Raw genomic sequence first — 24,956 nt, 5'->3', positions numbered from 1 at the left:
AACCTGAAACAACACTCACAAACAGGCGCAATTACGTTCGGCATTAATTCCTAAGTGCCAGTGGCTTTCTTCTAGGTTTGTTAGGCTTTTATCTGTATTTACTTCAATACACCATCCTAACTAATGGTATTATGGAAGTGGGACCTCTCTAATTTTAGCACTCTCTGAGCTGAAAGAACACTATCGTGAATACACTGAATTTCTTCCAAGTCTGTGAGGGGATGTCCCTTGATCGACTCTGAATTCTTCTGGGGGAAGTTATGATCTTTCATAGGGACAGACTGGCCATGGGTGCCGGCACTGCCACTGAAGGTTGTGACCCCACCTGAGTGACCTCCTCCCTCTCTCCACCCAGCAGCACCCTGTCCTCTCTGAGGAAACTTCCTAATTTAGTGTTTCATTTTTAATCACAAGAGATGAGCACAAGCTGGACCTCTCTGCCACCAGGCTGCCATTTAGAATGTATAACACAGTGGTTCTTAAAGTTAAAAAAGAAAATTGGAACATCTCTTCTTCACATGAAATCTTTTGTAGAATGCCAGCTTATGAAACAGAGAAGCTGAAAGGAGGGCAGGACAGCTTGGGGCCAGGTCCCCCGCGTCCAGTCTCTCCCTCTACCCCAGGACCTCCCCTCACCCCGTATCTCTTCCTCACGACCTCTCCGTCTCGGGCTCTTTCCCCACCCAGACCCCTGTGGCTCCAGGTGCATGCAGACGGCCTGAAAAGGTCTCTACAGTCACAGAGTTGAGAGTAGTGTGAGAATCTCTACGCTCTTAGCAGCTGGAATTCCATTCACTGAAACCAGGAGAGGCTAAAAACAGAGATGGTTCTTAGCATTTCCTCAATGTGTTTTTTTTTTTAAATATCCCAGACACATTCTTCTCCCCATGAGTGGACACAGACAACCACATGCCCGATGGTGTCCAGGTTACCTGAACATGATTTCGTATTTCCCACGGTTCTTCAGTTGCAGGGGCTGCTTCACCTCCTCCAAGACCCTCACAATCCCAAAATCGAGGCCTCCATCGGCTCCTGCAGAGGCCAGGGGCCAGGGTGGGGGTGGGGGGCGAGTGGGCACGAGAGTGAGAAGCAGGGGAACTTCCTATTGAAGTTCCCATGGAAAATCCATGATTATGACTTCAGAGAATTTGTTTTCTGAAAATACTGTGGCTAGATAAACCTCTCGTAATTGCGTCTTAGCAAACGACAGACACCGCTCTGGTGCCCAGTTCAACGGGGAAGCCCCCTCTGGCTTCCAGCCCAGGACCTAACATTTTCAGTATTTAAAAAGATATTTTGTACCAAGTGTGTACGATACAGAGTTGGGATATTACATATAAATTTTTATTGCTTCGCTTAGCATTACCTCAGAAGCATTTCCACACATAATTGAAAGCTCATCAATGTGATCTTAAGGGTTGCAGAATATATCATGATGTGGCTGTCCCATAATTCAAATGTTATTTCTACAATAATAATATTCTATTATCGATAGACATTCAGGCTATTTCCAATCGTCCATTATTATAAATAATGCTGTAGTAAATATCTCTGTACATAACACTAATGATATCTAGGCAAACACTAGCTCTAACAGTCCATGAATCTTGCTGAGCAGGATTCTCTCTCAGAGAAAGGAGGGATGCTGGGAAAGTGCATGTCCAAGGGAAGGATCTAACCCGGGTGACAGCGCAGTGCGGTGGGCAGAACAACACTGCTGTCCCCCAAGACGGGTGCGTGCCAATTCCTGGAACCTGTGAATATGCTAGTTTGCAAGGCAGCGGGGGAATTAAGGTAATTGGATGGAATTAAGGTTGTTTATCATCTGACTTTAACATAAGGAGATTATCTTGGATTCTCTGAATTGTTGAGTATAATCTTAAGGATCCTTAAAAATAAGAGAGGGAGACGAAAGTGGGAGAACCAGAGAAGGGCTTGACCCAACATCCCTGGTTTTGAAGGTGGAGGAAGGGAAGATGACCCAAGTAATGTGGGTAGCTTCTAGAAGCTGGAAAGGGCAAGGAAATGGATTCTAGCCCAGAGTTTCCAGGAGGGAATACAGCCCTGCCAACACCTTGATTTTAGTCCAGTCACACCCACTTTGGACTTCTGATATGTAGAACTGTAAGACAGTAAACTTCTATTGTTCTAAGCCACAAAGCTTGTGCTGATTTGTTACAGCTGGGATAGGAAACAAATACAGGCAGGAAGACAGGTGCTCACTCTCAGATGACTGTTGAGAAAAGAGCTCTGCAAATTTTATATTTATCACCCTTCCCCTGCTGTCGTTTCCAGTTGGAGAAATTGAGATTCATAGTAATGTTATTATTTACTGAAATTCTACCCCTCCCCCAAAATCCCTCCAGGGGTGTCCAACCTTTTGGTGTCTCTGGGCCACACTGGAAGAAGAAGAGTTATCTGGGCCACACATTAAATACACAAACACTAAAGAAAACCGATGAGCAAAAACAAGGTTTTAAGTCCATTTACAATTTTGTGTTGGGCCGCACGCAGGTTGGTCACCCCTGCGACTTTCCCTTCACAAGAGCCACACTGCACTGAAAGCTGTGACTTCTAAACACCCTCTCCTTGAAGGGGCCCACAGACCTTTGGGGAAGGTGATGTCCAAGGCGATGTCATAGGACTCTGCAAGCACCAGGATGTTTTCGATCTGAACAACTCCCACAAGGTTGTCTGTGTCTAACACCTGTCAGGGGGGAGAGTCTTCAGTAAAAGCAGGACCCGCCAGGTGCGAGAGCCTGCACTACACCACACACAGTGTTTCCGTGCGGCATGGTAGGAATATTTTCCAAATGTATTTAACTTTTGTCCTCACTAAGCATCTGGCAGGATCAGTGCTCTTCATAACTCCCTTCGGGGGATGCTGCAGTAGACTGTCCATATAAGAACGGGGAAGAGGGACCGCGTTTTCTGTCTCGTCCGATTACTGGGTTTCAATTATTCGCATGGTTGTTGAGACATTGCTGAAGTTTGGGCTACGAGTATACATTACGGAAAAGTGTTCTTTAGAACTTGTAAATAAAAGAAGCTTGAAAAGTATTCTTCTGATAGCAGAAATAGAAAACTTGTATATTTTTAATCATCCTTGCTCTGCTAATTTTTTAAATTTTTATTTATTGATTTAATTTTTAGAGAGAGGGAAGGGAGGGAGAAAGAGAGAGAGAGAAACATTGATGTGAAAGAGAAACATCAATTGGTTGCTTCTTGTACTTGCCCTGACCTGGGACTGAACTGGCAACCCAGGCATGTACCCTGACTGGGAATTGAACCGGTGACCTTTTGCTTTGTGGGACGATGCTCCAACCAACTGAGCCACACCAGCCAGGGATGTACTAATTTTATAAATCTGAATTGCTCTGTACTTTGTTTCTAGTTCAATATATGGGAAAAGGGCTAGATTTTTCATATAAAATAAATGTTTAATGTTTTTCTTTTGCAAATTTCAATGCTTTATTTACATGAACATTACTACTATTAAAGTTGGAAGTGTTAAAAAAAAAAAAAGCAAGAACCACGCCAAGCCTCCACCTGCTCACTGTCCCCTCTGTTGTCATCCCCAGTGATAATTCCTCCCTTACTGTCCTGAGAAACTGGTATCAGCTGTCAGCTGGACCCAATCATTGACTCCTGAGACTAGTGGGGGGCGGGCAATAAAGGGTCCATCTGTCAAGGTGAAGGGCCATTGGGCAGTGGGTATGGCTCTCCTGCATCTGTCTGGAGACCACCTGCCTCTCTCCTGAAGTTGAAGAGGTAAGTCACTGTTCCCCATTATTTGTGCTCTGGTTGCCAAGAGGGAAATTTGTAAATGTCACCAAACTCAAGTTTTAACTACAGTTTCTATCTTTTCTTTCACCAAGCATTTCACCAAAGCCTCACGGAAAAAAATGAATCAACTTCAGTTTTACCGCGTTTCTTTTGCTGCCCACCTTCTGACAGAGACGACAAGCAGGGCCAAGAGCAGGAGGGAAAAATAGAAGAACTTGAATTACGAGCTCCAGAATTTAAATACTACTTTTCTACTAGCAGATACCAAGTACCCAGAGCGTTTTATTTCCTTTGCTTCCCCACTAGTGGTGGTGGTGGTGGAGATACATTTTGTAAGTGAGGAAAACAGGGAGATACACAAATTTTAAAAAATGAGTTCACCAGACAAGGCATTTCCTCATGTAGATGTTGAAGGAATATAATCTAGGGGAGAGCAGTCTTAGATCACTCTGGGGAGGCTGAGGGGAGACCCACTGTGTCTGCTTTGGCCGGAACACACAGGAATGCCACTTCAGTTGTTAAAATACAGGAACGTTTCCGTGCCAGTTAGGAAACAGCTGTCAGTGACCTTGCAGAGTATTCCCTCGCTTCCTGTCGCCCCTCACCCCCACCCTGGGAATCCCAGACTCCCCTGACCCAGCAGCTGGAGGGTGAGGCCTCACCAGTCACGTGGCCTGGCTCACTGTGCAGAGGCCTGTGGCTGTGCGGGCGTTGGAAATGCTGACTATCAACTCTGGGATCACACACATCTGTGGACTGATAAATCTATCAGTACATGTTTTCAGTGATTTGAAGGACTGTCATGGGTAGATAATAAGAGAGATTAGATCCATTGACTGTCTCCGAAAGGTAGAAACAGAATTAATTCGTACAAATTACAGGAAGAAATTTGAACTGAACCCAAGGAAGAATGAATAGTCAGACCTGTTCAAAGGAAGATCAGGCTCCTTGAAGTGTAGGGAAGGCTTTTGTCCCTGGAGGTACTCAGGGAGAGGTTTGCGCGAACTTGATTATTATAGAAGTGACTCAAGCATCGAAACCCCATGATATCTGCCCATTCCTTCATCTGACATATTTACTGAGTGCCTTGTACGCTCAGGCCTGTGCTAGACACTGGGGATAGGTTGGGTGGTGGGCTGAATGGTGGTCTAAAAAGGTATGTCCATGTCTGAATTCACATCTGTGAATGTGACTTCACTTGAAAAAAGAGTGAGTCTTTGCAGATGTAATTAAATTAAAGATCTCAAGATGAGATCATCCTGGATTATGTGGGTGGGCCCTAAATCCAATGACAAGTGTCCTTCTCAGAGACAGAAAAGGAGAGGACACAGGCTGAGGAGAGGTCGTGGGAACGTGGAGGCAGAGATTGGAGTGACGTAGCCACCAGTCCCAGGAACAGCTGGAGGCTCCAGAATGTGGAAGAGCCCAGGAAGGATCCTTGCCTAGGGCCTTCAGATGAAGCATAGCTCTGCAGACCACATTATTTCAGACTTCTGCCTCCAGAACTGTAAGACAGTAACTTTCTGTTGTTTTTAAGCCACTCAGTTTGCCCTAGGAAACCAGTATAGATTAATGGACAAATCAGGAGAGATCTTGCCCTAATAGAGTTCACATAAGAAAGTAAAGAAAGAGATAGGGGAACCCTGGCTGGTATGGCTCAGTGGGTTAAATGCCAGCCTGTGAACCAAAAGGTTGCTGGTTCAATTCCCAGTCAGGATACATGCCTGGGTTGCAGGCCAGGACCACAGTTGAGGGCATGCAAGAGGCAACTAACCGATGTATCTCTCACACATCGATGTTTCTCTCCCCTCTTTCTACCTCCTTTCCCCTCTCTCTAAAAAGAAATAAATAAAATCTTTTAAAAAAAGAAAGTAAAGAAAGAAACAGGATAACATCAGAAAAGGGTAGGTCCTTGAAGGACAGAAGACAGGGTGAGTCATTGCACAAACAGGAAATTCCCTTGGTGGGATGATTAAAGGAACCTGTTGAAGCAGTGCTGTTTAGTGGACCCTAGAGGAGGAGCCAACTCCCCCCAGAGCCTATGGGAAACGCTGAGAGACCATGGGATGGGAGCCAGTGGGTGAGAGCCAGGGAGAGTGAGATGCAGATTTAGAGGCAGGCAGGGCTTCCGAAGCAGGTGAGAACCCTGGGCTTTACTCTCACTGCAGCTGGCAGAGTGCGTTAGGACGGAGAATGGCTAACATTTTCACGATCTCTCTGGACACTTGGGGGGAATGTCAAGAGGGAAACCAGTTAGGAAGCCTCTGAGGTGGCCTGGGCGAGGGTGGTAGGGGCAGTGTAGACAGAGAAGTGCATGGGCAGAGACGCGCTGGGAGACGGAATTGACAGGACGTGTTAGAGCACTAGGGTGGAGGGGGGGCCGTCAGGAAAAGGGGGGAATCGAGGGTGATTCTTAGGTATCTGTGGGAGTAGCTGGGTGGAGGGTGACATTTCCTGAGATAGGAATCTGAGGGGTGACTGAGTTTAGGGAGTAAAATCAGGAATCTGATGCTCACCTGGGATAGTAACACCATTCATTCATTCATTCATTCACTTCCTCATTCACTCTGCATTGACTGAGTTCTCCATTCCTTGAGTTCTCTGTTCTTAGCACTAGGAAACCAGCTATAAACAAGACTGCCTTTAGGGAGCTTACAGTGTATGCAGAGCAACGTATTGTGGGTTGGGGGTTGTCAAATGGGGATTAGATGGGAGGGTGGAACAGGAAGACCTGGCTTAGTATGTGTGTGTGTTGGTAGTGTGTGTGTTGGTAGTATGCATGTATGTGGTGTGTGTAGTGTGTATAGTGTATGTGTTGGTGGCCTGTGTGTGTGGTAGTGTGTATGGAACCCAATGAGCACATATTTTGATGAGCAAGTCTGAAGATGGGTGAAGCCTCACCTCCAACCGAATCGCCTTCTTGATGGTGATGGGTTTGGAGGGTTGGAAGTGCACTTGCAGGCTGTACTCGGCCTTGGCAGGGATGGTGCCCTGCATCATGGACACGGTGAAGTCATCGCCCAGGTGCTCCAGGCTGGTGATGCGCCAGGCCACGGGCAAGGCTGTGATGTTGCGGAGAAGGACTACTTTGGATTCTTTTCTGCAGAGACCAAAAGACATTTTGTCCATTGATTTATTATGGCGGGTCTGAAAATGTACTTCTGGTTATTTCAGCTATTACTTAGTGGTGATAAATACTGATAAATACTAATCAGTATTTATCAGGGGATGGGCCTAATGGCATTGATCAAAGGATGCAGGATCCATATCATAACAATATTTTGTACCAGCATCCCCAGAAATAAAAATTCTTCATTCAGAATCATGGATTCCAGTGAATAAATATTACCGTATTTTTGCTGTGTGCTTCCGTGTATAGTGCGCAGACACGTTTTTGGTCCAAACTTGCAGGAAAGAAATCTTTTGTTTTAATTCAATTTTTTATTTATTTATACTTAGATAGTTGGTTTTGGTATTATAAAGGAATTTGAGCATTTATATTTGGACATATAGTACAAGAAATTTTATGTAACAAATAATTACAAAACACAAGAACAGATACAAGGTATTTCAGGCACTGCCCATGTATAATGCGCATCCTTTTTCCCCCTCAAAAATTGGGGCAAAAAAGTACGTATTATAAATGACAAAACACAGTAAGTTCTAGTTTTGGTCTACTGTTTTCTGTTTATACTCTCATTTCTAGGCTAAAGATTCTTAACCTTTTAGGGTAGTGGACTGCTTTGAGAATCTGGAAAAAGCTAGTGCTTCTTCTGAGAGAAAAGCAAATATGCACCCATTTTGGCAGCTGATTGTGGGCGGGGGAGCCTTGACCCCGCTGAAGTCCAGCCACTGAACCCAAGTGAACTCAGCAGGGTTACTAACCATCCCGATTTGCACAGGGCCAGAAGTTTCCCATAACACAGAACTTAATAAAGCCCTGAGTAAATCAGGATGAGTTGGTCAGCCTAGAACTAAATGTTCTTTAAAGTCCATTCCAGTCCTGGTGTCATCGAGAATCTGACCTGTGCAGCAGAAGCCGATCAAAATGCAGTTGCCTGGGCTCCACTTCCAGTTCCGGGCGGACTCCCTGGCAGCTTAATTTGAAGATGGCTGGCTCTGGGTTGTCCTTGATGCAGCAGACAATGCTGTCTTCAAAGACGCCCACTGCGGTAGGGTAGGCCCAGACAGTCAGCACCTAGTGGAAGAGTCAAAACAAAGCGCGTTCACACTGAGGATGCCAAGGCCTCACATTTCCCAAGAAAGCCTTGCCATGGTGGACCGGTTCCCGTGGGGCTGTACCTCCTTCTCATTGGGTTTTAGAATCATGTTCATGGGTTCCAGGAAGTAGGTGTTTGCTTTGATATCATGCTGGAAACAGAAGAACAGCTCCGCGACCATGGGGGAATTGTTCAGGATCGTCAGTGTCACCATGTTGCCTGGGAACATGGAGGACTTGTACCTGAAAACGAACAAAAATTAGGCATACATTATGGGTGTGCGTGTGAGGGTTGACTAAGAGCTCCGGTGAAAAAGGAAACTGTGAGGTTCAAGGCAATTCCGAAGGACAGTGCGGTTACACCGCGGCAGCAGCACAGTGGCTGGCGACACAAGCTCTGTAGCTGCAGAGGCTTGCCACTCTGCCCTGCCCGAGCCTTGGCCTCCTCATCTCTAAAATGGGATGATGGACCTCTTAGGACTTCTGTGAACATGAAGTGAAATAGTGCACCCAGTGTTCTAGGACAGCCGCAGGTATCAAACGCCCAATGAACAGTAGTTATTATTGCAAAGAATTCTGAGAATTACACAGCTCTATCATTCCCAATGCTTATATTCTCAGAAGAGATGATCATCTGAGTAATTTATTTCACATCTTTCTTAGAGATGACCTCATTCACCACCTTCTACACCCACATGGGGAGTTACTGTTCCTCCATGGATTCATTTGGTATAGTTCGCTGTTACAAGGCTGTTTCCTAGTATCTTAGGGAGAGAGCCACAGAATCAATCAGCCTGGGCACTAAAAGCTGCTCAGTTAATGGTACCGCATAAGAAAGGAACCACAGAAAGCACAAGAAATGCCGGTAAAGATGCACATCTTCAGAGATCATAGCCCAGGTCAGGAAAGCAAGGCACCACAGTACCCGCTGGTGCCCAGAGACAGTCTGAGAAGCCTTTTGGACAGGCTCTGATGGGGGAAGGGAGGAGAGTGCACGGCAGAGACTAAATCAGAGTCAGAGAGACAGAGCGCTCTGTGTGACTGACTGTCACAGGGGTGGTGGCCTTCACACCCACCCCCCGGCACTGTGCTAAAAGTTTCCTGTGCGTTATCCAGTGCACTTTTCACAAATCTGTGAGGTGGGTGCTACTGTTTTCCCACTTTGCAAATTAGCACGTTGAGGCTCAGTAAGGTTTTAAAGAATAAATGCATCATACCTGGTTGCACTGGTCCTTGTTTCTGGGCCACTGTAATTGTCCTCCTCCAGGACCAGTGTGGTTTGGCCCCAAATGCTGGTTAATTCCAGTGCTGTCTTGAACACATGCCTCTCTGAATGCCCATCTTTCACCTGACTCCCACCCCCACGCTTCTCTGTACCTCACGTCCATCAACCTGACCCATATCCCTCTCCACCTTCACTTTCTAGTCTAGCAGCACAGGAAACAGACTGGAGGTATTAAGGGAAAGGAGAAAAAAAGATGGCTCATTAGTTCTGCCAAGTAAGCAGAGAAATAAACCCTCTCTACTTATCACAGTACCTGTGAGATCGAGTGCTAACATGTTGAGACCTCGGTTCTAGTTTGTGTCTCACCTCCCTGCCTACATAAGACATTTGTATGTAACGGAAGAGACTAGGATCACTGAAAATGTGTAAGCATCTGCCTCACATGAGCCTCCAATTTTGCCTGGTAATCTTGATCTAGTTTTCTAATATTGTCCCTCTCCCACATAAAAAGGGTGTCACACCTTCTCCATTTCTTACCATTTTTAATTTCCCTCCACTTCCCTCACTGGGGAGGGGGGGGTTCCTTGCATCAATCGCCATGGAGAAAACAGACAGTTGCACGGGAACCTTCTCACAGTTCCAACCAAACCTGTAAACAGACCTACACCTGAAGCTATCTCACCTCTGTCCCTCCTCGTATGAGATAAGGGTCCCTCCTCCTGGCAAAGGCCACATCTACACATGCGGTTGTGTCGTCTCAGGGAACTGATGAACCATACTTTCTCCTTAAACTCCAGTATCTCCCTCCCTACTTCCCCTTGGCCTCCAAACACTGTAAGAACAACACTGTATGAACAGCCTTCCCTGGACTCCATGTCTCCCTCCCATTCTCAACTCCCTCCAAGTCCCTTCATAGCCAAGGTTTTCCAATGAGCTACCTTCACACCCAGCCTTCATTTTCTCACCTCCTACTGATTTCTCAAGTCTGTTCACCTGGGCCACATTCTCAGAATTTCCCCTAAAAGGGCTCTTGCTAAGGCTCCATGGTGTTGGACCCTGTGGACACTGAGGTCCTCATCTCTTTATCATCTCTACAGCATTCAACTGCCATCAGTAGCTGACTACACCTTCTTGTGGCTCCACGACAACACCCTGTTCTGGTTTCCACCAATAGCTCTGGCCCACTTTCTCATCTCCTTTGCTGGCTTTGATTCTTTTTTTTTTTTTTTTAAGATTTTATTTATTTATTTGAGAGAGAGGAAGAGAGGGAGAAAGAGAGGGAGAGAAACATCAATGAGTGGTTGCTTCTCGTGTGCCCCCAACTGGAGACCTGGCCTGCAACCCAGGCGTGTGCCCTGACTGGGAATCAAACCAGTGACCCTTTGATTCACAGGCCAGCACTCAATCCACTGAGCCACACCAGCCAGGGCCTGGCTTCAACTCTTGTAAGTGGTCAAATTCTTCAGGGCTCCAATTGTGGTCCTTCTCTCCTTACTGTATCCTCTCTTCTTAGGCAATCTTATCCATGCCCATAGCTTTTGTTGTCTTGAAGATGGGCCCCTCTCCTCTGAGAACCAAAACTTTTTAGTCTATGCCCTGATTTATGTGGCTACTAGGTATATCTTCTAAGCCTCTCAAACTTAACATATCCCAAAGTGAACTCTTGGTCCTATCCTTCCCAGCAAAACCTAACCCTCTTCCAGACTTTCACATCTAGGAAAATGGCACCCCCCACTCATCTGGGTGCTTAGCAGAAACCTGGGGTACAAGAATCCAGCTCTCACCCTGGCTGGTGTGGCTTGGTTGGTTGGAGCATCGTCCTGTGAACCAATGGGTCACAGTTTTGATTCTTCTTGGTCAGGGCACATGTCTGGGTTGTGGGTTTAGTGCCAGTCAGGGCATGTGCAGGAAGAAGCAACCAATAGATATGTCCCCTTGCATCAATGTTTCTCTCCTTCTCTCTCGCCCTCCCTTCCCCTCTCTCTAAAATCAGTAAGCATGTCCCTGGATGAAGATTAAAAAAAAAAGAATCCAGTTCTCCTAATTTGTGGTTCGGGGATTGAGGCAACAGTAGTAAAAGCTATGTCTACATAGAAACTCTGCTGGTACCATTCATGAGCCCAACCCAGGGGTCTAAAATCTGCTTTGAGATAACAGAACACTTACTTATCTCTTGATTTTCCACAAAGCAGTGGCCCGAAGTAAAACCTCTCCATGCTCACAACATACTTCTTAAAGATGATCTCATCTGATTTCATGTCCATCTTCCGGTGAGGGAATACCACTCTGAATACAGGGGAGGAAGGGAAGAGGAGAGGCTGCCTGAAAGGAAGTTCAGTGCCAACACTTGACGTTTACATGAACCCGACACTCCCTGTTCAGTAAAGGGTCCAGGTGTCTGGAGACAGAATGACTTAATTTGAAGACCTTTGTTGAGCTTTTATTCCTGCTCCTTCCCTCCCCCTGGCCCTGAGTGAAAATAGTACAGTTTGAACTTGAGAAAAAGATGCCACTCTTGTCTTTCATAACGAAGGGCTGATGATAGAGCTGAGTTGAATTTCCTGTTCTCGTGTACACAGCTAGAAAAATTCCAAGAATCCCTATGGAAAACTAGTTCTGGTAGATATTAACTACTTTCTGAGTTCCCTATCCAATGTGGCTCCTTAGAATTGCAGAAGAGCTCTTCTTGGTGGAAAAGCTGTAAAAAGCCCCTTCCCTGGGGGTGGGGAAGGGGCTTGCCCACTAGATTGTTCAGCCAGGTGCCTTTATGGGGTGCCCAGGGGGCACGGTGGTAGCTCAGAAAACAGCTCACCTGTGGAGATTCACATATATATTCATACTGTAGCACAAAGGGTCCCGCAGTAAATAGAACACCTGTTGAAGTTTCCTTAATAGCTGAGCAAGCAAACTAACTTGCCAAACGCGAACTTCATCTCAGTCTCATGGTCTCGTGTCATTCCTGTGGCTTGGCCAGTGTCTGAGACCCTGGAGCCCAGCACAAGAGGATCAGGGAGGCTGCCCCGGTCCCACGGTAGCATTAACCACCACCTTGTTCAAAATAGCGGGGGGAGCTAAAATGTGTTTGTAACCTTTACTTTTAACACAAAAAACACTTACTTTGGGTCTTGGCAAATATGTGGGAAAGTGCAGACACCACGGCAATACAACTGGTACTGGCGGCCTGTCCCCAGGATCTCAAAGTTAAACGTCTGGTCGAAGTTCCCGAGGTCACTGGCAGAGAACTGCACTCTCAACGTCACCTCCCCGTTGGGTGGCACGATCCACCGGAAATAATTCAGCCTGCAAATGACCATGTGGGCTTCTCAAGCAAGAGTGCTTTCTTTGGGCCAAGAGAAAACAGGACTGCTGCCCTGGGGGGAGTCCCACCCTGCTGGGGTCAGGAATGGTGGTCCATAGGGCCCTGTAGGCAGAACAGCCCTGTTCCCATCTGCTGCCGTGACAGCTGCACCCTCAATGTGGGGCTTCAGCATCAGTTTCCCTGGGCTGCCCAGAGGCCCACCTGATGAATTTCTCCTGGGAGAGCTGCTCAGCCAAGTTGTCGGGGTCTAGTTCTGACGGCGAGGCAATGGCTCCAGAAGTTCCTGTAGAAACGCTCTTCCTGTTGCCGGCCACGTGGCGTTTGTCCTTCGGAGCCTCGCGAACCTGTTCTAGTTTTTCTTTCAGTTTCTGTTTGCTCCCCTTGGATAAAACAGTCAGCTCCTCCTGGGTTTTAATTAAAGAGGAGCACAAGGTCTGAAATACTCATCATATATATATACATGAACAGAGGACATGGGTGCCTACAACACGTCTGCAGTCTGGGGTGGCCCCGCCGCAGGTTCAGGTGTTGGCGGCTGCCTAGGGCAGAGTAGGGCCCAGCCTCCTACACTAGAGTAGAAGGGAAGTAAGTAGAAGTCTAGAGCTTTCCTTGGTACCCCGTTCCCTGAGAAGGAGGCTAAGATCTTCAAGAAAGCTGATGCTGGCAGGGACTATGTTCCTATCTCGAATTTTGTTGTTGCGTTTCTTCAGTGTCTGTTAATGTAGACCACAGGGGGCAAACACAAGGCCCGCGGGCCGATTTTGCCCCTCCACCTTGTTTCCACCCAGTGGCAGCGTCGAGCTCCTTGCCCCTAGTTAAGGAGTAGCTACACTTATACAGTCCTAAAGTTACAGTCGGCCTTTTGAAGGCAACCACGAGGCTGATGTTGCCCCCGGTGAAAATGAGTTTGACACCCTTGATGTAGGTCCCATACCCTCTCCCAATCCCACTTTTTGGAGAGACCAGTTCTGTTTTCTTACAGAATATTCCATAGTCTGAAATTTTCTGACCGTTCTCAGGGTGACACCTAAGTTACTCCTCTATTCCCTGTATTCCCCATAAACTGAAAATTAGGCTTGAAAGCGTGGTTAGATTTATAGAGGATGCTGTGTACAACACACTCCACCACAACGGGGGACAAATAGTGCTGGGTTGGCCCGTGATTACAGATATAAAGTGTGCTTGTGTGGCTGAAGTGGCGCCTGCTGGATGTGGCCATGCTGAGGTGGACTTGTCCCTTCTCAGCCGGCTCGTCCCCTGTGGATGGATGACGCTCCAACTGGAGTGAATGTCGTTTCCCAACGAGCTGCTGCTTCTTGTACCCATTGGCGCTCCTTAATCACTTCCCGCCTCATGAGGGATAGAATAATATTTTTCTAATTCTACCATTCTTTCTAGAATTTCAGCTGTCATTCTTCTCAAACTAAGAGCTTTCCTTCATCAATTGGGATAAACTAGAATTCCTCCTAAAATGGTTAAAGGAAAAAACAAAAAGAGTGCTTAACTCTTTCCTGGTAATGGCCAATTTTCAGGAAAGAGTACTAGTCACCTCTGATGTCAGAAATGTTTTCTTTTTTATCCTTTTCATTGGGGCTCTGCTCTAGTAAGGCCTGCCCACCGAGGCTGCTCACTGAGATGCTGGTTTCCTGCCCGCTTGTACACTGAAGGTCGGGCCATTCTTGGTCACCTAATTGAGCTGTAGGCAGTGTCTGCAGGCGATTTTATTTGCTGCTGCTTTTATTTATTCCTTGCTGATGTGCACAGTTTGTAGGTGGCCGTGTGCAGAGATTCAAATTTTGGGCCACCATAGTCTTCTGGGAATAAAAAGCCCCTCTATAATTTTTAACCTACTTTTCCTTTGTAATTTATTCTGGTAATTGTCTATATATTTTCTTCTACTTTTACATTATTTCATTTTGATTGCTTATATTTTTAATGCAGCTGGAATTGATTTTACCACATTGTGTCAGGTGAAGTGATACAGAGGGACCAGCCAAAATACCCAGTGTTCCCATCACCATTTCTTCCATAATCTGTCCTTTCTCCCGCAGTGTGTGTTCCCTCAACCTGTGTCTGCTGACTCTTGTATTCGTATGCACTGTGTAAATTACTCAGCTTCACCCATACGTTATACTATCTTTTCAGAAGCGCTAGTTTTGCTTTTTTTTTCCTCACAGATGAGCTTCAGAGTGATTTGACAAGTTCTCTAGACTATCCCATGGGGATTGGGAAGGTTGGAAGATGAGAAGCAGTCACTTGCAATTTCCTCTTGGGAAGTAGGAAAAGTCAGAGGGGAAGGGGCAGCTCGGGGAGGCTGGCGCAGGGTGCTCCTGCAGGACCCCCAGCGAGCGGAGGGGAAGCACCTGAGCGAGCGTGGCACCCAGCACCACACTCAATTTTCAGTCACGTGGAGGGAGACACTCTCCCCCACCTATCTGAAGCCCCCCTAAGGTCAGGACAAGCTGCTCGCTCTTTACCTTCAGAGAGCTCGCGGTGGCAACGTTCGAAAGATCTTCTTCTGACTCTTCTCTTCTGTCCTCCAGCAGGGCGAGCTCTTCGGATGGTGGAATCACAAACACGAAATGCTCCAGGGTTTCCGTTAAGGCCAAGGGCAGCCGCTTCACAGGGTAGGAGATGACTGAGAATAAGACAGGAGGCGGGATGGGCAGTCCAGAGGAACCCAGACCCAGGGCATCTAGGATCTAAAGGAAAAAGGCCACCGTCAGTTTCCTCCGGTCTCCTCCCAGCAAGCACAGGGTGGTGCAGGCCTCCCGCCTTTCCCTCAGCGTTCTCAGCAGGTGCCACCGCAGTGGGCACGTGTCAGGGGAGGGTGTGGAGGGCCTCTGACGCAGCTCTGCGGGCCTTTCCAGACTCCACGCCCCCAGTCTGGGCATTTGTCACTCTGTTGTTGACTACTTGATTATCGCGGCAAAGGGACGGTACACTGCATTAGGACAGGCACCAGGGCAACACAGCCCATAGCCTAGCACACAGCAGGCACACAATACATCTCTGTTTAAAGAGACCAGCTGTTAAGATTCTGCTATCTATAGTTACTCTATTTTCAGATTCCCTATTAATGTTTCTTTTATCTTTAAATGTTCTTTCCTTCAAAGGTGAAAGGAAGTTAGGGTTGCAGCAGGTCAAACAGCAAAGGAAAGAAGCAAAGGTTTGGGGAACAGGGTAAAGGATGGGAGTGAAGAGAGAAGCTGAAGAAATGAGAGAATTTATTCCTATTTTATTCTCCCCTCCTGATCTGACATAGAATGAACGAGGGTGCTCCAGGGCAGAGGGCTTGAAAATTTAGTAGCAACCTCCTTCTCAGCACTTAGAACCCTCAGAACACGGACGCTAAGTGTTGTTATGGCAACAGTACATGTCCTAACCCACCTGAGTGTCCATTCTGTGGATCGAATGGGCTATTAGGCCTCACGGGTAAGTCCCTTCCTGTGACCCCACATTTCTAATCCAGCGGGTCAGGCAGACACAGATATGCCTTGACTAACGTGTACCTGCAGTCGGCTCCCAGGACTCAGCATGTCCGGGACGAAAGGGATGAATAAGTTAACGAGCGGGGAGTTCTTTAAGCGACAGTCTAACCTGCCTATGGCTCGGAAAGTGGAGAGTATAAAACGAGACAAAAAGATAATCTTGGCTGTAGTTACAGAGTACAAACCAAGATGAGATGTCCTTTAAAACAAAAACTATTTCTGAAAAAAAAAAAAAAAGAGACAATTCCTTACCTGAGGCTGACCTGGGGCACAACTGTGAGAGGGCAGAGCTGGTGCCGTGTGTCCTCCGGGGGTCTTCTGCCCCTGCGGCCCACCTGCACCACCCAGGCAAGGCTCTGCTCGGCCAGGTCACATCGGGACCCACTCTCTTCCTCATCCTTAACCTCTCAGCTCACCTTACCTGCTCGCGATCCCTCATGCGCTCTTTTTCTACTTCTTAAGGTTGCATCTCGTTTTTGATAAACTAAACCAGAGGTCAGCAAACTGCCCCCTGGTCAAACCTGGCCTGCTATCTGTTTTTGGAAAGAAAACAGAGCCACGCCCATCCATTTGCATATTGTTGGTGGTTGCCACAGAGACTGTATAATCCGTAGCCTAAAACATCTGCTTTCTGGTGTTTTACAGAAAAAGCTTGTCCTTGGATGAAAGGTTATCCTAACGGTCCCCTGCACACCACCGCCAAAGGTGGCTTTTGGTTATGCAAAACCTTTTGTTTTTAGGGACCTGAGAGCGAAGTAATGGCATAGTCTGTTACTGCGGGAGGCCTGTGGGAGGCCTGTGGGAGGAAGGTTTTAGAGCAGTTGAGCCTCTTGGCTTTACCCCGAAGTATACCGGCTTTGCCAGTGTGCAGCACTGTACCACCGATATTAAAAACCAGCCCTCCAAGTGGCTTTTTACGAGGTTAGATGCAATGATTTGCATCTGTGGAACTTTCTATGGCTTTTCACCAAGCACAAAAAGGCTCTTCTAGCCATTCATGTCTTGTCCAAGGGGGCACCAGAGGTTAATGGAATTAAGGGGATATGGATTTTAGGTAGAAAGAAACCCCTCCATGACGATGAGCACAGTCCCTGCTCATCCCTAGTTTCTTACACCCCCGTCCCAGAGAAGGGTATGCACCTGATCCACTTTGGGAAGCCTGTCATTCTCCAGGGCCTGCTTCCAGCTGGAGCCTTCAAAGTCGGGTGTCTGGATATTTATGAATGGCACCCCCAGATCCCTCTTCCCTTCGTGGTCCTCCTCCCTATCCCCCTCTCCTCCAGGAGTCTGTTCCTCTAGTGCCCGGAGCTTCTCCAGACGCTCCCTCTCAGCCTTCTCCCGCTCCAGGCGCTCCCTCTCGGCTCGCTCCTTCTCTGCGCGCTCCCTCTCCCGGTCCTTGCGGCCTCTGCGCCCCGTGGATGTAACCTGGCGCTGGTCATTGGGATCATGGGTCAGGTCATCAGCCCCAGTGTGATGCACTTGAACTCCTTGCTTCCGGTCCCAGTAAGTGAGGATGTTCTGGATATCCTTCAAAGTAAACTCGTAGATCTTAAACTTTTGGGCCAAAGGCTTGTCAGCATCCTTCAGGAGGTCCGCTTCACTGTCCTCTTGCTCCTGGGCAAGAGGAACCCCCAGGAGGTTATCTGCCAGTTGGTTCTTTCTCTTCTTGGTTAGTTCTTCCTTCTCAGACACTATCGGCTCCCTCTCAGATACTTTTCTTTCCATTGAGTCCATCTTGACATCTAGTTTGGATAAAGTGAGAGTCTAGAAGGCAAAACAAATAAAATATGCTTAAAACAGTTCTTTAAGGGAGAGTAAATCACATAAAAAAGAGCAAGAGGACATTTTGTTTTGTACGAAGTGTTCACAGGACTGCAGGGACCACATCTAGGGCTGTGCCTGCGAATCACCGTGGGGACCCTTATCAAAATACCCATTCTGTGGTCCCTCCTTGTTATAGATCTGGCTGGGGCCTGATCTGTAAGTTTTGAAAAAGGTCCACAGTGACTGTGCTGTGCCCTCCTGGTTGAGAGCTGGCTTTCTGCAGGACCCATAGGAAAAGATTGCCGAACACGATCTCTCTACACCTGCTTTCAGGTGGCTTGGGGGAGGACAAAGGGCGCTGAGGTCACTGTGTCTTGCTCCCCTGCGGGGACCAGTCTGCACTTTGTCTGGCAGTCTGGCCTTAGCTTCACTCTCAGAATTCACAGTGCTGAAACGGCCACCGTGCACATCAGCCAGCTGCACCCCTCAGCCATGACAGCCCCCCTGGGTGCTGCTCTGGCTGTTGTGCCCCTTCTCCATCACTGTGGACAGGGGTGTGACCCCTAAACTTGGCAGGTCGATACTGTGGTTGGAACCTGCCTGCAAGGACAAGCTTATGCTGACAGCCTTCCTTGACTGTTGTCAAGGATAAGCTGCTGGTTGAACACAGGGGCTTCGTTAACTTTGTAGCTCACTGGAGGCAAATCTTTACCACCAGCCTATTTAGCACCATCTAGGGGACTGCAGGGGGCAGTGGAAAGAGCAAGGGCTGTGGTCAGACATAACTAGATGGAATCCTGGAACTGCGACTTCATTTCTCTAGGCCTCAAAGTTCCTGTCTTTGTCCGACAGGGTGGGTGGGATGCCAACAATGGCAGGATTACATGAAGCCTAAGTCCAGTACTTAGCACACAATTGATATTCGCCAGATGTTGGTCCCTTTCCTCCTACCTTCTGCTCCATCATAAAATCCAACTAGTAGTATTAGGTCAATTTTCTGGAGGGGAAATGTGCTAGATCGAAGGCTTGGTTACAATGGCTGATCCCTCTGCTTTTACCTCTTGGTAAGGAGCAAGTGAAGGTTGCTACCTGCCGGCTTGCTGTCTGGGATTTCTTCAGAGGTGCATCCTCCTTCGCTGGTCCCTGCTTTGGCTTTCTGAACTTCTTTTTTTGCTCATCTTCTTCTTTTTGCCGCTCAAGCTCCTGTTGTAGCTTCTTTTCTTGCATCTCCCTTGCCAATCTCTCCAACTCCCTTCATTAAACCAGGCAGAGAAAAGTGAGTTGAGAGGCCTGCTGCCCAAGCCCTTCCCTGCCTGGAACTGCCTGGTCAGGAGACATGGGGCCGAGCTTTGGGCACAAAACAAAGGAACAAAAAAGCTGGGTAACTTGGAAGGAAGGAAGGAAGGAAGGAAGGAAGGAATCTAGGAAGGAAGATGTGAGATGGCTCACATCTATCTTTGAATGGTCCTTCAGCAAGACTGATGAACTGAAGCTCAACTAAGAGTTCTCAATTAATCTGTATTTCTACTCCAACCTCCTTTCCAAGGAGTGCAAGGTCAAAGCTGAAAATAAGCTTGATGGGGCATGTTTTAAAAGCAGCTTTCAAAGATTGTTCTGATATCAGTACGGATGAGGTTCAGCTTCCTACACTGGTGTTTGATGGTCAGACAACAAGACATGATGTTTTTAACAGCAGTCCCTACCATGGCTAGCTTGGAACCAAGGACACTGGATCTGAGAGCCACAGTCCTCATCTCCTCTCTCTCTCTCCTTCCCTTCCTGCTATGGATTCAGCTGGGCCTGCCCTGCTGCTAATGGCAGCGAGGGCACCAAGGCTGGGCATCTCTGAAAATACAAAACCCATCTCTTTTCCTCTCCAGGAATCCTTGGCTGTTCCTTGTTGCTGTGGCTCTCCACCCACTGAAGCTGACTCATCATTACTTCATCGCTTCCAGTGCGTGTGGGGGGAGCACACGCAAGTCATTGCTGAGCTTTGAAGATCAGATTTGCATTTTCTAAGTCCACTATGAGAAAAAAGCCTAGAAGCAATGGTCTGGAGGAGAAAAAAGATTCCTTCGAAATCCCAAAGCTAGGCTTTTCATACCTCTGGAGGACTGGGCATTTTACACTGGGCCAGGCAGGAGAAGAACTGAGGGCATACTGCAGGGGCAGAGAGGACATAAAAGCTCTTTGGGGTCAGTGGGAGGGAGTCTGGAGATAGAAGAAGATAGAAGGAGGTTAAACTGTAGGCAGGTATCTTAGCTCTGCCCCACCCAATGTCGGAATCCTAGGGAGGAGTAGGAAATAGAAGACCCTGCCCCCCTCCCCCAGCACATTTGAAAGCAACAAGGACATATGTCCCACTACCACTATATCTGAGAGCCTGAGACAGCAGCCCTGGGGACTCCTGGGCCCTAGGTGGTGTCATTCCTGTGTGGTCCCAGTGATGGGCCTCGAAGGCGGCCAACAGCACTGGCTTGGGAGCTGGCTCAAGGGCTCTGGTGAACTGCTGAGGCCGAGAATCAAGTTGGAGAAGCAGCCAGACCTCAGGGGATGGACAGCACCACCAAAGGCCAAGGTGGTGGCCAAGGAAGGAGGAGAAATGGCTGAGTTCTGGGGAGCAACCACCATACCCACGTGAAGAGTGTGGCCCCTGGGTGGACACTTGAACACAGGGGCAGAAGAGCCACACCTAGGGGACAGTTGTCAGGGGGAGCCGGTGGAAGCTCCAGGATAGCACTGGGGCCACAAGTCCCTCCCCCATTACATTGCATAGTCCTCCCCCTCGTCCCAGATGGCCCCCAGAGAGAAGGAAGGAGAGGAGAACTGGGGAAACCCTGCAAGGCTGCAGCAACCAGCACCCTGGATGGACAAGATGTTTTCCTGCTCTCAGCCAGACATCCTCCTGGGTCTCCCGGGGCCATGGCTGCCACCTTGGAGGAGGACCCTGGTCTCCAGGATGGAGACCCCATGGTGTGTGCCCCATGGAAGTTGCTCCTGAGGGAATTGCTTCTGCTTGAGCCAGCCCCAGATTCCAACCTTTTCTTCCTCTCCCAGAGCGCCTGCTGAATTTCCCGATTGAATGCGAGTTTCTCCTCCTCTGTCAAGGCATCATATTCTTCCTCGTCCATATTTTGGAGACGCTGCTTCTCTTTCTCAAGTGCTTCCCTGTGTTTTTGCTCTAGGTGGAGAACAGAGACAGGAAGGTGAGGAAAAGGCACTCACAAGCTTTGGCTGGGGGAACCTGCGGTGGCTTAGCGCTGAGCCTGAACAGGCTGCACTGGGTCTGTGACAGAGAGGTGGCTGGTGTGGCAGCAGCACCCCTCGTCTGTGGTGGGACTTCCTTCATTCACACAGGTCCAACACTGGCCCCCATCTGTGGCAGGCCGAATCGTGGCCCCCGTATGCCCAAGCCCTAATCCCGGCACCTGTGGATATGTTACCTTACGTGGCACAAAGGACTCTGCAGATGTGATGAAGTTAAGGACCTTGAGTTGGAGAGATTTTCTCGGATTATCTGAATGGGCCCAATATAACCTCCAAGAGTCAGAGGTGGTGACGTGACGGTGAAGCAGAGGAAGGGAAGATGTGACAACAGCAGCCAACGCCAGAGGGCGGCGGGGGCCACAGGCCAAGGAGGCAGGAGGCCCCTAGAAAGTGGAAAAGGGAAGGGCGGGGGTTCGCCACTACAGCCTCCACAGGAATGTAGCCCTGCTGACCCCTCGATTTTAGGGCTTCAGGCCTCTGGAACCGTAAGAGACTAAGTCTGCACTGTTCAAGCCACCACGTTCATGGTGCTGTGTCACAGCAGTGACAGGAGACACACCACCGCCGGCTTGACCCACTGTGAGTGTGTGCCACCAGAGAGCTCGGGGTGACAGAACTCAGGGTCACCTTCCACACGCTGCAGGTTCCAGGCCCGAAGTGCTGTTCACACTCAGCACAAAGGCGCTCGGCTTCTTGCACACACCTCACTGGCACAGCATTCTCACCTCACATCCTTGTTTTAGCTTTGGGCTCAGAGATCTGCACTCGAGTCCCTTCCCCAACATTTACCGAGGGACAGTAACAGATACGAGCAAGAGTTCCTCCTTCACAGGGCTGCTGTGGGGATCGAATGAATACGCAGTCATGTAAAAGCCCAGTGCCTGGCATACTCACAGGTGTTCAATAAAAACTAGATTTTAATATGACAACATTGTTACTGCACGCTCTCTCCGGGCTTTTTCAAAATGCAGACGATTCCGGGGAGATGAGCCCATTTGCAACTGTGAAAAGCTTCAATCCACAGAAAATTGAGAAAATGAAAAGAGATACTTTCTTTCAAGGTGATCATCATAGGGAATTGAGCTTATTGGAAGACTAGGAACCCGGAGGCTGAAACACTGCGGGAAACACTGCCGGGACATTCTTCCTAATGATTTTTCTCTGGATGAGAATGTAAGGAAACAGACTTTGAGTTCTGTTTAAGAACTAAGAGAGCTCTGTGTTTATAAACATTCCCTTTGCCGGAAGCAGTGTGAATCGTGTAGCTTGCTCTAGAAGAGAGAGGTAAGGCCAAGTGAGGAGGGGCAGAGGTGTGGACAGAGCGGAGGTCAGGGCGGGACTCCGCCTCCTGGGAACAGCATCGCCTTCTCTCTTGGGGGCCAACATTTGATAGGTCTGCTTCTGACTAAACTGGGAATTTATTATTTAATATTACTCTGTGTGCATCTGTTTTTCAAATCAGTAAGAAAAAATTTCCAGGCCACTGGTGTAATAACAGAGAGAGAAAAAAAAAAGCAAAGGCCTTAGAGTTATGCCGACCTTACTAATTTGCCAAGTGATCTTAATGAAGACTTTCGATATCTCCAAGCCTCACTTTCCTCATCTGTGAAGTGGGGACATCTGTGAACGGTGTGCCGTTCAAAGACATCTGAAGTGCACAGAAGGTCTGCCGCAGTGTACAGGGGGCTGGAATGCACACGTTGTTTTGGAAAGTTTAGCAGCACCTCTAGTTTTACAGGCCACTCACAGTTGGCTTGAACAAAACCAACAAGCCCGTAGGCCACCTGGCTCAAGCTGGTGTGACGCCTGCCCCTCCGGTCAGCTGTAATTCCAGGGATGACTGTGAACACTGAGATACTGGGGGAAAGGGGAACGCGTCTGCTGCCCAGAAGAGCTGGGCTCACCCTCGTTCTGTGATCTCTCAGCAGGACCTTCCTGTCTCAGTTCCCTCACATGCGAAGTAGACGAAAATGGGAGCTCCCAGCCACTGCCCGGGGAAGAGGTGGGGCACCGAGGAGATGGCAAAGGTAACAGTGTCACTGAAGCCCAACGGGTTACCATGGCAGTGAAGCATTTTTAAAAGGCAAAAGCTATGTTTAAAGGAAAGACCTGGTAGGGCCTGTGCAGGACAGCCCAGGGGGGAATGGGGTCTTGCCTTCTTGCTCCTTTTTGGCTTTCTCCTGGGCCTTCATGGCTGCGTAATCCTGGGCCATGTTGAGAACGTAGATGTGGTCCCGGTTGCCAATGGCCTTCAGGAGGCAGAGGAGGGCAAGAGCCCCGTTTCGAGCAAAGAGTGTCTCGAGGCCATCGAACACCACCCCTTGGTGGCAGTCACTCAGCTGAAACCGGAGAAAGCAAAGACAGTTACCATGGCCACGGGGCCATCTGTTCTCTCTAAAGCCGCCTGCGCTGCAACTGGTTCTACGGACCTACTGGGCCCCCAGGCAAATGCCATTAAACTACCTGCTCAATTCAAGGTGTTGATATAAAGGAGAAAAATAAGCATATGTGACCAGTCATGGAAGATTTACTCTGCCTTTATAGAACTAAAGAAAACAAACTAAATGTTAGAGTGAGGTCTGGGAAGATCCAGGAGACACAGGGAAGAAAGAGGCAAAGGAAAGATGTCCTCACGCACAGGGTAACGGGCAGCAAGGACGGAGGTGGCAGAGGGGCCATTCTATCTTTCTAGTGGCATTACTGCCTCGGAGTATAGAGACTGATTATACCAACCGCCAAAGAACAGTCTCTGCTGCCCTACACTGTCCCTCAGAGTGCAGCGCACAGAGTGGCCTCCACGGGCCAGGAACTGGCCACTGCCAGGGTCTGAGAGCCGAGAGTCTTGTGTCAGAACGGGAATCCACTACATCGCTAAACACACTGCTGAGTTCAGTTCTGCCATTTTTTTTTCTTTGTGGCAAAACGCTGCTGATGCAGGAAGCAGGGCAAGCTCCCTATGTCAGTGAAGGCCAGCACTTTGAGCGGCACAGCTCTCTTGGCTTCCTTTGGGCTTTTCCAGTGACTCTCGGCCTTTCGTCTGGGTTCCTGAAACACCTGCACACTTACGGGGCCACTTTACTCAAATCGGTTGCGAGTGATGGTACCTTCAAGGCAGTAGCAGTCCAAACTTTACACAAGTCATTTCCGGTGATGACATTCCTCCTCTCTGGGAACCTCAAGTCCAATTTTATTATATCAAATATGCAATTAATATGGTGTCCCAGTTTGCAAAAACCAAAGCACACACACAGTTGTGGCACCTGTTGGGCAGTCTAGCTCCCTGTAAACCACACGCAGCCAACAGGCTTAGGTGGTGCCCTTCCAAACCCCGCCGGTCTTTTCTGTGACTCTATAACACATTCAGACTTTAAAAAATGAAAGCAGTGATCGAGTTTCTGACTTTAAAAGCACTATGTCATTGTAAAATAATTCAGAAATGAAGACTGAAAACCTGTAATTATCCAAAGACAACTACAGTTTACCTGTGCTTTGAGTTTTTATTATGGGTATCATATACATTTATAATTTTTTCATAGAAATGTAATTGTGCTTTACATACTGTTTCATAATCTGTGTTTCTTTCTTGTTTAGTTTTTCAACTACAGTTGACATGCAATACTGTTTTTATTCATTCGGGTGTAGGGCATAGTGGTTAGACATTTATATGATTTGTAAAGTGCTCTCCTGTGATTCTAGTGACCGCCCGGCACCCTGTGTAGTCATTCCAACACTACGGACCGCATTCCCCGTGCTGGGCTTCACGTCCCCACGAGCGCTCTCGACTGCCAATCTGTGCGTCTTCCTCCCGTCCCCTCTCTCCCCCAGCCCGCTGCCCCTCCCCCTGGCAACCATCAGTTTGCTCTCTATTTCTGTGCATCTGTTTTG

At 48.2% G+C, this 24,956-nt stretch overlaps 1 protein-coding gene across 14 annotated transcripts in view; it reads right to left on the bottom strand.

The window, feature by feature from the left end:
- Positions 1–24,956, bottom strand: part of HYDIN (HYDIN axonemal central pair apparatus protein) — a 338,541-nt gene that overhangs the window by 74,750 nt on the left and 238,835 nt on the right. For 13 of the 14 annotated variants that reach the window (XR_008425734.1, XR_008425735.1, XR_008425736.1 and 10 more), the window contains 13 exons: positions 23,227–23,410; positions 20,844–20,985; positions 18,894–19,056; positions 17,181–17,804; positions 15,027–15,251; positions 12,751–12,953; positions 12,348–12,530; positions 11,397–11,516; positions 8,089–8,248; positions 7,812–7,984; positions 6,688–6,886; positions 2,608–2,707; positions 933–1,032 (listed from right to left, as the gene is read on the bottom strand). Coding sequence is in view for 11 of the 14 variants with exons in the window: in XM_053915141.1 (XP_053771116.1) it covers positions 933–1,032; positions 2,608–2,707; positions 6,688–6,886; positions 7,812–7,984; positions 8,089–8,248; positions 11,397–11,516; positions 12,348–12,530; positions 12,751–12,953; positions 15,027–15,251; positions 17,181–17,804; positions 18,894–19,056; positions 20,844–20,985; positions 23,227–23,410 (2,576 nt within the window). In the remaining 3 variants the exon portion in view is untranslated. Of the gene's footprint in view, positions 1–932; positions 1,033–2,607; positions 2,708–6,687; positions 6,887–7,811; positions 7,985–8,088; positions 8,249–11,396; positions 11,517–12,347; positions 12,531–12,750; positions 12,954–15,026; positions 15,252–17,180; positions 17,805–18,893; positions 19,057–19,908; positions 20,016–20,843; positions 20,986–23,226; positions 23,411–24,956 lie in introns of those variants that run through there. The other variant, XM_053915150.1, reaches the window with a different exon arrangement.

This window comes from Desmodus rotundus, chromosome 12 (genome assembly GCF_022682495.2).
Source record: "Desmodus rotundus isolate HL8 chromosome 12, HLdesRot8A.1, whole genome shotgun sequence".
Classification (NCBI taxonomy): Eukaryota; Metazoa; Chordata; class Mammalia; order Chiroptera; family Phyllostomidae; genus Desmodus; species Desmodus rotundus.
The sequence above is the reverse complement of the archived record's forward strand: the minus strand, read 5'-3'. Positions and strand labels throughout refer to the sequence as shown.